General features: G+C 39.0%; 1 protein-coding gene across 1 annotated transcript in view; it reads right to left on the bottom strand.

Moving 5' to 3' along the window:
* The window catches only part of LOC140244704 (sodium leak channel NALCN-like), a 61260-nt gene extending 49195 nt beyond the window's left edge, over positions 1-12065 (bottom strand). The window contains exons 1-7 of the mRNA XM_072324320.1: positions 11988-12065; positions 8707-9114; positions 7445-7528; positions 6229-6368; positions 5039-5176; positions 1895-2040; positions 416-558 (exon numbers count right to left, since the gene is read on the bottom strand). Coding sequence (XP_072180421.1) covers positions 416-558; positions 1895-2040; positions 5039-5176; positions 6229-6368; positions 7445-7528; positions 8707-9009 — 954 coding nt within the window. The 5' untranslated portion in view covers positions 9010-9114; positions 11988-12065. The remainder of the gene's footprint in view (positions 1-415; positions 559-1894; positions 2041-5038; positions 5177-6228; positions 6369-7444; positions 7529-8706; positions 9115-11987) is intronic.
* Between the last annotated feature and the right edge of the window lie 2948 nt (positions 12066-15013).

Genomic DNA, 15013 nt, shown 5'->3' with positions numbered 1-15013 from the left:
GTGGTAAATGTTTTGTTGGATTGAAATCTATTAAACTGTAGTGCAGCCCGATGCTTGCATCATTTGACATGATGTATTAACCAAGACATCCCTCTATTGCCAGCTAGGAGAGCAATGAATATTTGGCAATGCCAGGGTCATAGTGATAATAGCCGGGCCTTTTGAGGGAGCAACACTAACACTGATGAGGCTAAACTACGGCCATCATCATCGTTGAATTAGGTGGTACTCTTTGCTCAGTAAATTCCAGATGCCTGGTAGATTCTAACTCTAGGCTTAGCCCGTTGAGGACGAGTCTCGAGTATTCTCGGGCAAGTGTCTACGGGAAATGTGTGTTATAGCAAAATCGGTCCATCCTCAACGGGTTAAGGTACACACTATGACTTTGGAATCTTGGCTCATGGGACAACCTCACCTTGACCAGCCATGCCAGGAAGAAGATCATGGTGATGAAAAAGAAGTAGCCCCGCCAGGAGGGGAAACTGTCTGTCACTTTATACATGATGAAGACCCAGCCTTCCAGGGACGCGCTCTCATACACAGTAAAGATGCTTACTCCTGTCAAAAGAAGACACCAGAATTGACAAAACCACAAACTTAACCCTAAAGGGGCCGGGGGGGCAGAATCCGCCCCCCTCGACGTTTCACGCTATAATTCTGTAACGCGAGAAAACCTTGTCGCGAGGCTTCTTGACTTTCTTTGTTCAAGTCTTGCGCAACTTTTGAGACAAATTTGCAACACCCGCGCATATTTTTACGAAGCCACGCCCATTTTTGTAACAGCATGTCACCCAAAAACGGGCACAATTTTGTGATTTTGTGTACATTTCCTATGGAAAACAGTGCTCATGAAAGTCATAAAAACCTAATTATTTTTACAATTGATCACTTTCACTGATTAATTTTATGCTAATTACACTAGAAAAGTGGTCAGTGACAATTTCCATTAAAAAAACAAAGAAAAAACAAAAGTTGAAAAACAAGGAAATACATAAGAAATTCCGAAAACAATAAAATAAATAAGAATTGAAATGACTTTTGGAAGTTTTTGTGATGTACAATTGTTGAATATGCCAAAACAGATTTACAGACCAAAAAGTAGGCTCTCAATGCTTTTAATTAGGCTAAAATATGATCTTGAGCTTAATTTGCATAATTAATTAATTAAAATTAAAAATTGATTGTTTCAAAAAATATTATGGCACAATCCTGTAGATTATGACATGGGTGTCACGCATGCCAAATTTTGTCACGATTGCACCTCTGATGGCCGAGATCTCGAGGGGGGGGGGGGGCGGAATCCCTGGTCTTAGCATAGCCAAAAAAGCCCGGCCTGATTAGGGTTAAAGAAAGAGGGTAATGAACTCTTCTTGTGGTTGGGTTACCCTCCTTCCCACTGTACTTGACTTAGCCGAATAGAGTCCCTAGCTACCATGACAAACTGCACTTTATGTTTATCAATTAGCAAATAATTAGCAAATGTACCTCAGCCAATCAGGGAAGGACAGTGATACAATGGGTATTACACGGCTAAGGTAATCTCTATTCTTTTCAACAATTACCAGGTAGTTTCCAGACATCTGTACCATTTGGCAACAAAAGCATTTGAAAAAATTTGTATGCCCAACCCCCAAGAATGATTCCTACTGCATATGGCTAGAAAATCCAACCGTAGGTTTTATAGAAGATAAAAATGCTCAATGTTAACATGTTGTGGCACAACCAAGAATGGATGCGGCACAATTATACACAACAGATCACATGAAATCGCAATTACTTGGGTGCTTGGTCATAGGGTGAGCTCTGAACACAGAAATTCTCAAGCAGTTATCTCATTTCTCCGTAAACCGATAAAAAGCCAACATTCTCTGGAGTTCACAGCTTGCTTTCATACCTATGTGCTGAAAGTTGTTGTAGCCAGAGATGGAGTGATTTAGATTGACTTCTTTACAGGACATGTTCCCTGGACACTGTCTCTCACTGGGCATGTCTGGGTTGCAGTGGGTATCAGGAATCGCCAATCGATTGACATCAAAAAATCTGTGAAAGAAACAGACAATTTGAAAAAAAAAAAGGGCTTAATTTATACTGTAAAAGTGTACATTTTTGCTGTCTGGAAATTTTTGCACATTTCACGCAATCAATAACCAGCGTGAAAATAAAAGTATGCGAAAATTGTTGTTTGCCACACACTCCAATAGTTGCTGTCTTGATTTCACAGAATTGAAAACACTCAAAATTCATCTTACCCGGCCAAGCGTGAAAATTACTCATGAGAAAATATAAATTTTTACAGTAACATATTCCAACGTGAGATGTTTACTGGTGTGCGTCAATCAATGCACATATCTGTATAGTACCCACTTCTCTTGCAGTGCCTGCATTACACTGCTTTACCTTCAACACATTCCATTCTGAAGATGATCAGCTGACTTATTTCCCCCAACAGTACAACACAACCTAGTAAAAGGTGTGTTAAATTCATTGCACAATTTAACCAAGGTAATAATGTCAGCTTGACAAACCAGGAGTTCTTTTCATGATAGTCTTAGGAGAGACTTTTCATTCACAAGACACACTCATGAGACTTCACGAAATGGATTTGAAAGATTCATATAGCTACATACATGTATGAGCGATTTTGGCCATTCTGAGATTTATATGAAGACTTTTATGTGATGACTTCGTGAAAAGCACCCCTGAATTAGATACAGTGTACATCACTGACTTGCTCAAAGAAATTACATTGATGCATCAGAATAGAAGAACTATCATATCTTTTTGCACTACTTTTACAAAAAGAAACTTAATTTGAGACTTGTCCTCAACCTCTACCCCAGTTTTCTACCAATGTTTATTCAATAAGCATGATGAAAAAGCCTTATGAATTTATGTCAACTGTTGCATGAGCTATAATTTTAAAGGTAAATACAATGAAATTCAGAGATTAGAACTAGACCCCAGACTATTTTTACATCTTTCTTCAAAGTCTACTTCAGCACATCAGCTCATCACACTGTCTTACTTCATAATCTATTCTAACCATGACAAAAGTTGTTTGTTCCTTAATACAATTATCGCATGAACAAAAATACATTGACAGACTGACAGACATAAAACTCAAAAGCCTTTAAAGGACAAGTTCATCTTCATAGACATGTGGGTTGAATGAATGCAGCAATATTAGTAGAACACATCAGTGAGAGTTTGAGCAAAATCGGACAATCCGTTAAAAAGTTATGAATTTTTGAAGTTTCTGCTCAGTCACGGCTGGATGAAAAGACTACTATAGCTTGTGATGTCACATGAGTACAACGATACAAAGAAAGAATAAAGAAAATTCAACATATTTTCATTTTTCTCCCATAACAAAAGAACACTCAACTTCTCTCTTTCAGAAGGCACGGGGAATAATATTATCCTTAACATACGTCAGTAGCAAGTCGAAGAAATGTGCACTTTATTCCAAAAGTAAAGTTTTGTGAAATTCTCTTTTTATTTTCCTTATATAGTTGTACGCATGTGACATCATACACTGTAGTAGTCTTCTCTTCCAGCAGTGACTGCGCAGATACTTTAAATGTTCGTAACTTTTGAACAGATTGTCCAATTTTCCTAAAACTTTCACTGATGTGTTCTACTAATATTGCTGCATTCTCTCAATCCTTATGTATATGACGGTGGACTTGTCCTTTAAAAGCAGAAAGAGGCATGTAGATTTTCCCTGATTAGATATAGATAGAAAACTTCTTTTGTGTATCAAAAAAACAAACAAACAAACATAGGCTGATTGCAGCATAATGGCCATTAATGTTATACAAATTTTAAACATTTGATTTGTGGTCATAACCTAACATCTGCTTTGAAAATTTGCCCTGAACATTTCAAGCCACTCTACTGCATTCAAAGAAAGTGATAATTGCATCAGCAAATTTGCCGATCCATGCTCACTCCCTGCAACAAGCAACTCCCTTGGAAGAGTTTTTATTCCAATCGAATCGCAATGTATGGACACGGGTACACCAAAATCATAATGCCTCCAAGCATCCATGTGTTTTTAGCATTGAAATCACATAAAACATCTCAGGAGCCACATTTTGTGTTTTCTCTTTGTGTGTTAAATGAGACCTCCGGATGATTTTTAGACTTTTACATTTGAACAACTATAAATTAGTTATACTGAGTGCAGAGTTTCAGAATTTATAGTGATTGGGAAAAGGAATAAGAGTGTTTTCAAAATTGATAACAAATTGAAATGAACAAGGATGATGACATGGCAGCCTCACCATAAGAATGCATGACTTGGGGCTCAAGGAAGCAGAACAAATGAAGAAATTCTACACAGGTGAACATATAAGTACAAGAACGTATTAGCGGTGTTGTAATGGAATTACACCGCTTCATTTCTGAAATGTATGAGGCTCCTATGTCATCAACACTGTTCAGTGTAATTTGTTGAAGTTTTTTTCAGAGTATTGGTTTCTCTGCTCAAGGACCACAATAAATTCCACAAATCGATCTGTACATGGAGCTGTCAATCTTTGTATGTACTACATGATGTGAAATGATGAAAATCGTCTGGAATGTCCCTTTAAAGGCACACGGTCCCAGTGGTTTTATAGTCAAATGCGTATGCGGGTGCACGGCGCAAGTTTCCTATAGAGACCTACGCTATCGACTCCTCTTTAGCGCTTACGCTTTGGGCCATTTCCCAGAGTCCAAAGAAGTCCGATCCACTGTAGTCACTGGCCCGATCACAGTTCAGTTCGTGATTCGGCTAAGGGGGATGGCAGCTTTAGCAAACTTCTTTTGTGATGTCATACTAAGAAGCACATAAGCACGTTTCCTGGCATCACTACAGACTGCGTGACGCGCACAGAAGACAATGAAGGCAACGTTACCTAGCAACACCTATGCACTTTACTTTTGATGACAGCTCAACTTCGGCAATCTTCTTATCATGCTAACAGTGATCGGCAGTATCATCCAACAGCGCCCTCTAACCCATTGGGACTATGTGCCTTTAAAGCATGCTCACTTTGAAGAAGAGGACTCTGTGTCAGTCTCAATGCAGTGAGTAGACAGTTTGCCAAACATCTGGACTCCCAGCATGCCATAGAGGACGAGGAAGAAGACCAGGAAGATGGTGACACTCCACACCTGTTGACCTGAACGCCTGACAACACACAGACACGTACAAAAGCAAAGACGGTCATTAAAATGACTCTCCGGGTCCCGTTCCATAAGACGTGTTATCACGAACAACTGCCACACTTCTATGACAAATTTTCTCTAGCCAATCAGATGTAAGGATTTCAGTAGCTTATAACAGTTATCGTAACTTGTTACTGTATGACAAATTTTATGAAACGGGGCCCAGGTATTACATCGTTATTGTAACTCGCTGATATAATGGGTATGAAGACTTCATACTGTTAGACCAAATATTCATGGTAAAAAAGTGAGCAAAAGCCAATAAATAAAATAATCATACTAGATAGTTCTTGGAGAAAACAGTCATGAAGGATATGGTTTACACCATGTGGCAAAACACATAGAGACTAATGTATACCCCATACATTTAGCGAGTCTAAATTTTGGCAAGTCAGGATTTCCCTACCAATTCACAAGTGGTTAAATTCACGATTGTGGAGTCCTGTACTGAACGGAGAAATGTATACACATACGTCACATTCACATCGGGATCAGACTCAATATTTTCATGTGTCTTTTAATTTCGCGAATAGCACCCAACACACAAAATTGGCGAAAATAAGTACCTCACGTAATATTTGCCGTCGTCAGTATCCCCTTTGTTCAAACATTTTCAGTAAACTATATGGGAATTGCAAACGTTCACTTCCTCCAGTTACAACAGCACAACATCCCTAGCGGTGATCAAAGGAAAAGAAAATACTTCTAGAAAGCAAAATGAAGGAGATTTCACTAAATAACACTTTAGCGGTATTCAGGTTAATAAATTCCAGTGGGTCTAACAGATACCTGGCAACGAGATTACTGCCAAAGCATGACTTATACAATACAAGTATTCTTGATGTGATTCATATACTTAAGATTATATATGGGTGCGGGTATACACATCGTACATTTATTTCTGTCTTAATGTTTTTACATTCACAAGAATTGATTGCTGCTCAGCAAAATAAAGACATTTATTCATACAAAATTGCACAGTCACATATATATTCTTATTGTATCACCACTTACTTGAAGATCTGTTTCACCCTCGCCTTGGGTAGCTTGAACTTTAGGTACACCCTAAAGGTTCTAATCATGATGAACGGTCTGGGAGCTCGCAGGATGGTGTATGGTGTGTAGCAATTCACCCACTCTGTAATCTGGCATATCTGTATCGCATAGAGCAGGAGATATTACAATCCAGAACCAAATTTACGAAAGCACTTCATACTGGAATGCTTCCCAATCAAGAGTTATGAGAAAGGGTGTGATTATTTTCAATTTCCACATTTCATTTGTCACTTTTTGTAACACTAACTTCATGCCATACAAAGGGTGAAAAATCAACATAGCCAATCTAACTTTAAAGGAAACCCAAACCCAAAGATAAATGTAGATTGAGTGAAAGCAGCAACATTAGTAGAAAACATCTGTGAAAGTTTGAGGAAAATTGGTCAATCAATGTAAAAGTGATGAATTTTTAAAATTTTGGTGTTGGAACCGCTGGATTAGGAGACTAATAGATGTTATGACATACAGTATGTGTGGACAACAATATAAAGAAAATATAAAGAACATTCCACAAAACTTCACTTTTCTAGCATAATGAAAGAGCACTGACTAACCGCTTTCAGAAAGCAGGGGGAATGATTGCTACCCTTAACATATGTAGGCATCAAGTTGATGGAGTGTTTAATTTTCATGAAAAATGAATTTTTGTTGAATTGCAATTCCCATCCACCATGTGTAAAATGATATTAAAGGTACATGGTCCCAGTGGTTTAGTCAAATCCGTACGCGGGCGTACGGCGCAAGTTTCCTATAGAGACCTACGCTATCGACTCCTCTTTAGCGCTTACGCTGTGGCCCACTTCCCCGAGTCCGAAGAAGTCCGATTCACTGTAGTCAGTGGTCCGATCACAGTTCGGCTCATGATTCGGCTGAGGGGGATGACAGCTTTAGCAAACTTCTTTTGTGATGTCATAATAACAAGCACATATGCGCGCACCCTGGCATTACTACAGACTGCGCAATGCGAAGAGAAGACAACAAAGGCAACGTTACTTAGCAACACCTACGCACTTTACTCTTGATGACAGCTCAACTTCGGTAATCTTCGTATCAATGCTAACGGTGATCCGCAGTATCATCAACAGCGCCTTCTACACTACCGGGACTATGCACCTTTAAAATATCCATTGAAACACAGGTATGCATGCACTAAAGAAACTTGATCATAACTCACCTGCAGCAGAACAGAGATCCAGAGGAACAAAACCATGGAAGCATCAAATCGGCCCCAGTTGTCTCGAAGATATGCATTCTCTCCCTGAAAACAAACACGTCACTCCATGAGAGGAGCACTTGCGCTGGACAGTACTTATTTCTCTGCATTCTAATCTATAGGAATATTTGTATGCACCTTCGCTATCAAATCAAAAATTATAATAAGCATTTAGCAATAGTATAGGGCTTTGTTGGTCATGGCTAATGCTCCATAAAGAGATCTGCAATTTGACTTAAAGACACTGCGTCCATCAACTTATTGGGTGTCACCTAGATGTTGCCATGGTAACTGCAATCATTGTAAGCTATACTGTACATTGGTGTAAAAAATTCTGCATGAATTGCGAATGGGTCTTGTTCTGAATGTTCCCTTGTGTACCATTTGTTTATGCTGAAACAGTTCACTGATCCAACATGTTTTCTTTCAAAAAAAATGATGTATAATAGATATTATATTTTGGATCAAAAATTTATCCTCTGATGATTGGTTAAAAGAGCTTCACATGATTATAGGTATTTTCAGCTATTTCAGAAAGTTGACACTCCATAAAGTACTATTTGCAAAATGATGTCACTTCTATGACGACATTTTGCAAATAACATACTATTTGCAAAATGATGTCACAAAGCAATTCTAAAATTGTGCGCAGCTTTGCACCATCAATCTGTAAAATGTAAAAATTTCTAACAAGACAATCGCCACAAAACAATTTTGACATTGTGCACTACTCGTACCGTCACTCTGAAAATGTATCAATTTCTTTACGTACTGCTTGTACCATCACTCTGAAAAATTCCTAACAAAACGATTGTGACGTCATAAAAACAATTCTGACATTGCGCAAATTGCTTCGCACCGTCACGTCGCATCGCGCTTTTGAAATGTAACATAACATCACAAAGCAGTTCTACATCGTGCACTGCTAGCTAGCTGCATGCTAGGATCCTTCGCAACATCTCATCCACCATACGACTTCTCGCTTTGCATTTCTCCCATTTTTCTTTCGTTTGTTTGAATTTTTTATCCAAAATATAAAACAAATATACTTTGCCTAATTTCGAGTTTCTTGTTCAAGCTATAGGCCTCGGTGCCTCCAAAAGAACTATTCACTTCGCGGCTGCACCCCACAGTGAATAGTTCTTTTGGAGTCACCTCTGCCCATAGTTTTAACACAAAACTCTCAAGGCAAAGTATATTTGTATACTACGGAGGCTACTCACAAAGAGGACACCCCGAGTGGACATCTTGGCGATCATCTCAGCGAAGAAGAGCAGCGTGACCACGCAGTCCACCACCAGTGTCAGGAACTTCATGGGGGGGATTTCCTCGAAGGTCTTGGGCGTGTTGAAGCAGAGACATATGAAGCTCACCATGGCCGCGCCTCGCAGCACGCTGCGCACCCACGGCTGATTCACCCACTGGATCTTGGCATTGTCGGTGATGTTCTCGTCGGCGCCGTAGTCGGCAATGGGGATGTCGTCCCCCAGCCGGGTGGTACTCTGCTTACGCTTCTTGAGCACCATCTCGCACTTGGAGATGGGGCAGGCAGGCTCAACTGAAGAGTCTCTTGGGTTAATCGTGCAGTTGCAATAAACCAGTATCAAAACTGGTTTTCATCTACCACTGGACTGTTCCTCCAATGAAAAAAAAAAAAAAATTCAAGTAAACAGCAAAGAAGGAAAAGACAAATGCAATCTATTAGCACAGTCATCAAATCTAAACAATACATTATGTTTTTGTTTGACGAGTAAATATCTTTAATAAATCCTAACAGTTTTAAATTTTAGACTTCAATCAGTTTCTTATATGATCTTCCTACGCAATGGAGTTGAGCTTTACAGCAAAGAGCTGAGATATTTTGGGAGAGGTTTACAGCCAGAAATGCGTTTTTGTGAAGATGAAAAACACAAAGTTGTTTTGAAACATGTTTACAGCTCTGAGTCTGACCTTCATTTGTACTCATGCCAACGTGCAGCATATGCTCCTTGCGTCAAACCAGGGTTCTTTCCACCTCCCTGGTCAAACAGTGCAATGGAGCTGTGCAGTGACAAGGCCTTCCCCTTGATTCGTAATACAAGTCTAGGGATGACAAAAGCAAAAGCTCAAAAAAATGTGATCCGAAAGGCCTTTGCAAGCATGTTTGATACTGATAGTGGGTATTGAAACAACTTTCAAATAGTAAGGATAAACAGTGGTGGATCCAGGGTGGAGCGCACTGGGCACGCACCCCCTCCTTTATTTTTTGTTAAAACTAAAGAAATAATAAGAAAAAAATGGAGGGATGCATGTGCGTTCCCCTTTGATTTTGCAAAGGCACCCCTCTTTGCGGAATTCCTGGATCCACCCCTGGTAACATGCCATCTGCTGATCAGTGTCGCCATTCATATCAAAGCAATTGGCGAGTCAAAAAACATGGTGAGGAATATAGTCAAAGATATTTTCATTACCTCTGCCAAGGGAGGAGGTTATGTTTTAATTACCATTTGTTTGTTTGTTTGTAGTTTGTCCATGTGAAAAATAACTCAAAAAGCTGTGCATGGATTTGGATGAAACTTGCAGGAAAGGTAGAGAATGACACAAGGAACACATAGGGTAACATCCCCAGTATTCGGTCACTTAAGCTTTTTTGCAATATTTTTCAAACTAAAATAATGCAGACATACATCATATCTACAGCAATGTATGTGAAATATATCAAATTTCTTTAATCTCAATTTTAAATTTGTTAAATATCACACAAAATTTCACAAAATCGCAAAATATACCACCTTGAAAATTCCCCAGTATACGGTCACCGACACCAGTATTCTTTGCTCGTTCAAAGTCAATGGGTGTTCAAGGCAGCTGAAAAATGCACGGGCGCGCTACCTTGTTGGCGCAAAATTGCATTGGGGACGTTGCGGCGCCAGTTGCTGACCGAATACCGGGAACTCGGCACTTGCATTCAACCCTTGTACATTGAGACACTGTATCGGCATGTACTGAAATTTTGTTTTTTCTTTTGCATTTTTGAAGATACCATCACATTCCAAGCTTGCTATAAGCAAAAAATCCCGCGAGAGAACAGCCTATTTCTCGATTTTTAGTGCTTTTTCGGCGACCTGTACTCTTAAAACTGGGCCCTATCCGCGCACGTTTTTGGAAAGTAGCGCTGATTCTGCACTTTTGACAGTAAAATTTGGGATTTTGGATGGATTTTAGGTGGAGTCTAAGGGAGTTTCCTGTTGTGAATTAGTGTGCAAGTATGTGAATTGATGTGATTTGCGTGTGTTGTGACAGTTGAACTTACTTGCTGGTGACTAGTGATAAGTGACCAAATACCGGTAGCTGACCGAATACTGGTGCTCTTACCCTAATTAAATTTTGGTAGTGATCTTGAAATTTTTATGGATTTTATGAAGATTTTTCACTATGTGGCAAGTAGGGTCAATGAACTAATTAGGAGTTCATGCTGCGCATTTTGAGGTTTTTCATATGTGCACTAAAGTGCGTGCTTTACTTTTCTGCTAGAGCAATTAAGGCGGTAGGCGCGCTGTGCAGCTGAGGGTTTATGACGTAACAAAGGAAATCGGGCGATTTTTCAGCATGCATACATATGGGTGGAAATCACTGATCTCTGATGGAAGATCAAGATCGGTGGAAAGAAGCTGCTTGGCAGAGGTCTGCGCTCTCAAGAGTGCTGTGCTAGTTCAAATATTGATTCTAGTATAGATAAAAACTCAAAATGAGAAATTACAAATGTCATATCATACTATAGGTACGGTACTCTGGAGTAATCATTCCAAACATGATATAAATTGGTAGACGCTAGTCTACATATTCATCCATTGACTGATATCTTTCTATGCATGGACTTACTTAAGAATGAAAATATACACCTCCAATCCAATGACAATGTCTACAAGTGGAGATATAGAAATCTATGTCAATCAATGGCACAATGCAGGTTTACACGTTTTAGAGAATAGCAGTGATGTATGGATGACAGAGAATCTATTATATATGCTAAGTCTATAAAGATGAATTAGATCTATGCGGATTCATCAGTCTACAGTCATGACAGTGTATCCCTGACAAGTAGGCCCTATGCCTTGTGATCGCTAATGAGTCAAGAACAATTACCTTACTACTGCTCTGATTGACTCCCGCTATTACCCCTATCCCACACACACCCACTGTTCTCTCTGCAGGCAGCCAGCTGGCCGGAATGCGAAGGCTAGGGCAGCTGCAGGGTAGAAGCTCTCCACTGAAAAATACCTCACCACACATAAACGCGACAGAGGCATGCCAGCAATGCATACACAGAAATCCCTCGTCGCACTCGAACGTGACATTTTCACGTCAGGCAAAGATGGAGAACGGCTCAGCATCTCGATTTCAGTCATTCATATGCTTGTAATTAAATACGGAAGACGCATCCATAAAAAATGACATACATTCGTAGAAGCAAACAGTATACCACTGCAATTTGATTCATGACGAAAAATATGTGGCAACTTACCTCCTTTCGTCAGCTTTCACCACCTTCATCACCTGTAGGCCCGGCCCCTGCGCCATTTTCTTCACGTTTGCCGCAGAGTTCGAGTGAGCATACACTGTACTATACTAGTCTGCATGTACGATACGTATTTGATGCTGCACACACAGAATGACTGATATCGTGCGTTTTATGCACAATGTGTTCATACGTGGGTCTTGATGATTCGGGCCATAGGATCGCATTTTCAAACATGGGGGATGGAAATTGAAATTTCGTACTTAGGACTGTGAATAGGCGTACAAAAAGCTTTATTTGCAGTTATGATAGATTTTATCAATAGTGAATTTAGACATTTATTCATAAAGAATCAGACCAATGGTAAAAAAGGACTAATTCGATACTTCAAATACGGTAGTTTCCGAGCACACAGAACTTGATTTCCCTATTTCAGAATGAACTAGCCCAATAAATGACTGAGCTGAGTTTGGACGATCGTGTCGTGCTCGCATCTATAATTCGTCTACCGAAGATGGTGATAGAGCTCACACATCCTACCGTGCTGGCTTGGTACAATGTACAAATTGATGCTGTAGTTATAACAGTTAATACACTAGTATTGGTTGACAATACTGCAGAGACAATTTGACATTATAATAACATCAAAAAGTTGAATCGATGTATGCCAAGTGAACTAGCTAGCTCCAATTGAACATGAAACACCTGCTCATGAGCATTTTAAATATCTATCATCTTGCTCAATTTATTTCAATCTTTTGTGCAGTTTTTATTTTTGACATACTAAGTACTTAATTAGGCCAAACATGTTTTTCACTGTTCCTTTGGTATAGAAACGAAAACATAAACAGTAATTATATGAACAAAGCTTAACGTGAAGTAAATAATTAGTTTCATAAGATTTGAATGTTGATTACACCATGTAAGCGTAATCTTATAAAGACTAAGAAAATTTCGCACCAGAAAGCCTGTAAAGAAAACAATAATATCAAAACTATATCATAATGATTTCAAAGCATAGGTAGGCCTACATGTAATTGTTTAACGTGTAATGTGTGTGTCTGGCTAGTGGCTATATGTGTGTGTGTGTGTGTGTGTGTGTGTGAGTGTGTGTTTCTGTGTGGTGTGTTTCTATGTGTTTCTGTGTTTGTACATAACAAGACACATCATAAAATAATGGTCCACATAGAATTAAAGCACAGGAATTCACATAACATGACAAAACACGACGGCAAACTTACTTACATATACAACACAATACATTATCCTATCCTCTGATCTCATTAGGCCCCAAAAGTTATTTGTTATTCATTTCATTATGTCTATTTTCAATCCATCATTTCATCAACAGCAATTAATTCAATATTCATTCTCTCATTTCTTATGCATGTCGCTGCTACATCCTCACATTTCAATGAACTGTGAATATTAGCACCCGTTTTATTAAAACTTATGCCGACAAGATTTCTTACAAATTTTGTAAAAAAAAAAAACAAAACAAAAATAACACCAATTTTACTAAAAAGTGATGGAAGCCCACTCCCGCTGCCTCCCTCGTGCTCAATCCCTCACTCCTCTTCGTTCATAGTCGCGCTCATCTAGGCGTATTGGATGTCCATATTTTTCAATATCAATCTTTTCATCCTTAATCATCATACCGCACAAACCCCATTCTCTATCTCTCCCTCCTGCTCTCTTTCTCTCCCCTTGATAGGCATATATAAATAGGCCTACTCATCTAAAATAAAACCATCACTGTCTTCCTTCCCCTTACACACACACACACACACACACACATGTACAGTAATATATAACAGTAATATGTATATATACACATCATACCGTAGGCTAGTTGATACTGAAATTATATATTATGTATTACATATGATATATTATATGGTGTGTAGTATACATTATATATTATATGTTATATATTATATATTATATATTATATATTATATTTTGTTAAACATCCATACACAGAGAGAAAAAGAGGGAAGGAGGGAGAGATAGATGTATATTCCCCTCCCCCCCCCCCCCCTTGTTATCTATCTCTCTACTCTCTACTCTCCCATCTCCCACTCTTTCTCCCCTTCATAGCTCTTGGGTACCCTCTTCTCTGTTTGGCTCTCTCTTCCGACCTCCTGCAGCGGGGGAATTGAAGGAATTCCTGTCGACAGACTTTGGTGGCGCTGATAGGCAAACGAAATCATACGCGATCAGCATGCTTCGCGTTGCTAGTGAAAGCGATATTCGGATTTTCGCTCCGATCACTCAGCGAGAGGCGACTGACGCGCGTGGTGTAGGAGTGAGCGGAAATGACGTGTATATTAAACCTTAAAGGGACTGTATAGTACTGGTTGAGGTGAGGATTCAGCTTGTAACGTTTTGCGAGATATTTAGAAACCACTCTATGAAATGTTAAAGAGCATAACTAAGGGCAATCAAAAGTTTATTTAATGAAAATCGGTTTTGAAATGACTGAGATATATAAAAACAAGGAAAAACAAAGAGATCCTAATAAAAGTCGTGGCCTGTTAATTTTCTTAGGATCACTTCTTGGATATCTCAGCCATTTCAAGGTCAATTTTCATCAATAAACGTTGAATCCTTCTTGAAATCGCATGCTCTTTCGTGTCTCATAAGAGGTTTCTCATTGTCTCACCAAAAAGTGTTATAAACATGAACCCTCACCTCAATCAGTACTGTACAGTCCCTTTAATACCCACGCAATACGGTTATACAGAGACTACGTATAATTACTAACCTCTCTTTTGGGGTTACTATTACATGTATCAACCACACTAAAAACGTAAACTTCTATGTCAGTTAAGGGCGCTATTTCCTTCATGTTGAACTTTGAGTAATGTTGATTCCAGAAAGAAGTCACATGGACGTAGATTTATCATTGTTGGCACGGAAGTTTGCTTTTTTTTTTTTCTTAAGGCAAAGCTTGCATTGTTACAATACAAAAAAAAAAAATTAAACAAGCATTATTTTTTTCTCTCTCTCATATTCCCCCCCCCCCAAAA

This window comes from Diadema setosum, chromosome 21, assembly GCF_964275005.1.
Source record: "Diadema setosum chromosome 21, eeDiaSeto1, whole genome shotgun sequence".
Taxonomy (NCBI): domain Eukaryota; kingdom Metazoa; phylum Echinodermata; class Echinoidea; order Diadematoida; family Diadematidae; genus Diadema; species Diadema setosum.
Note: the sequence above shows the minus strand (reverse complement) of the source record. Positions and strands in the feature narration are given on the sequence as shown.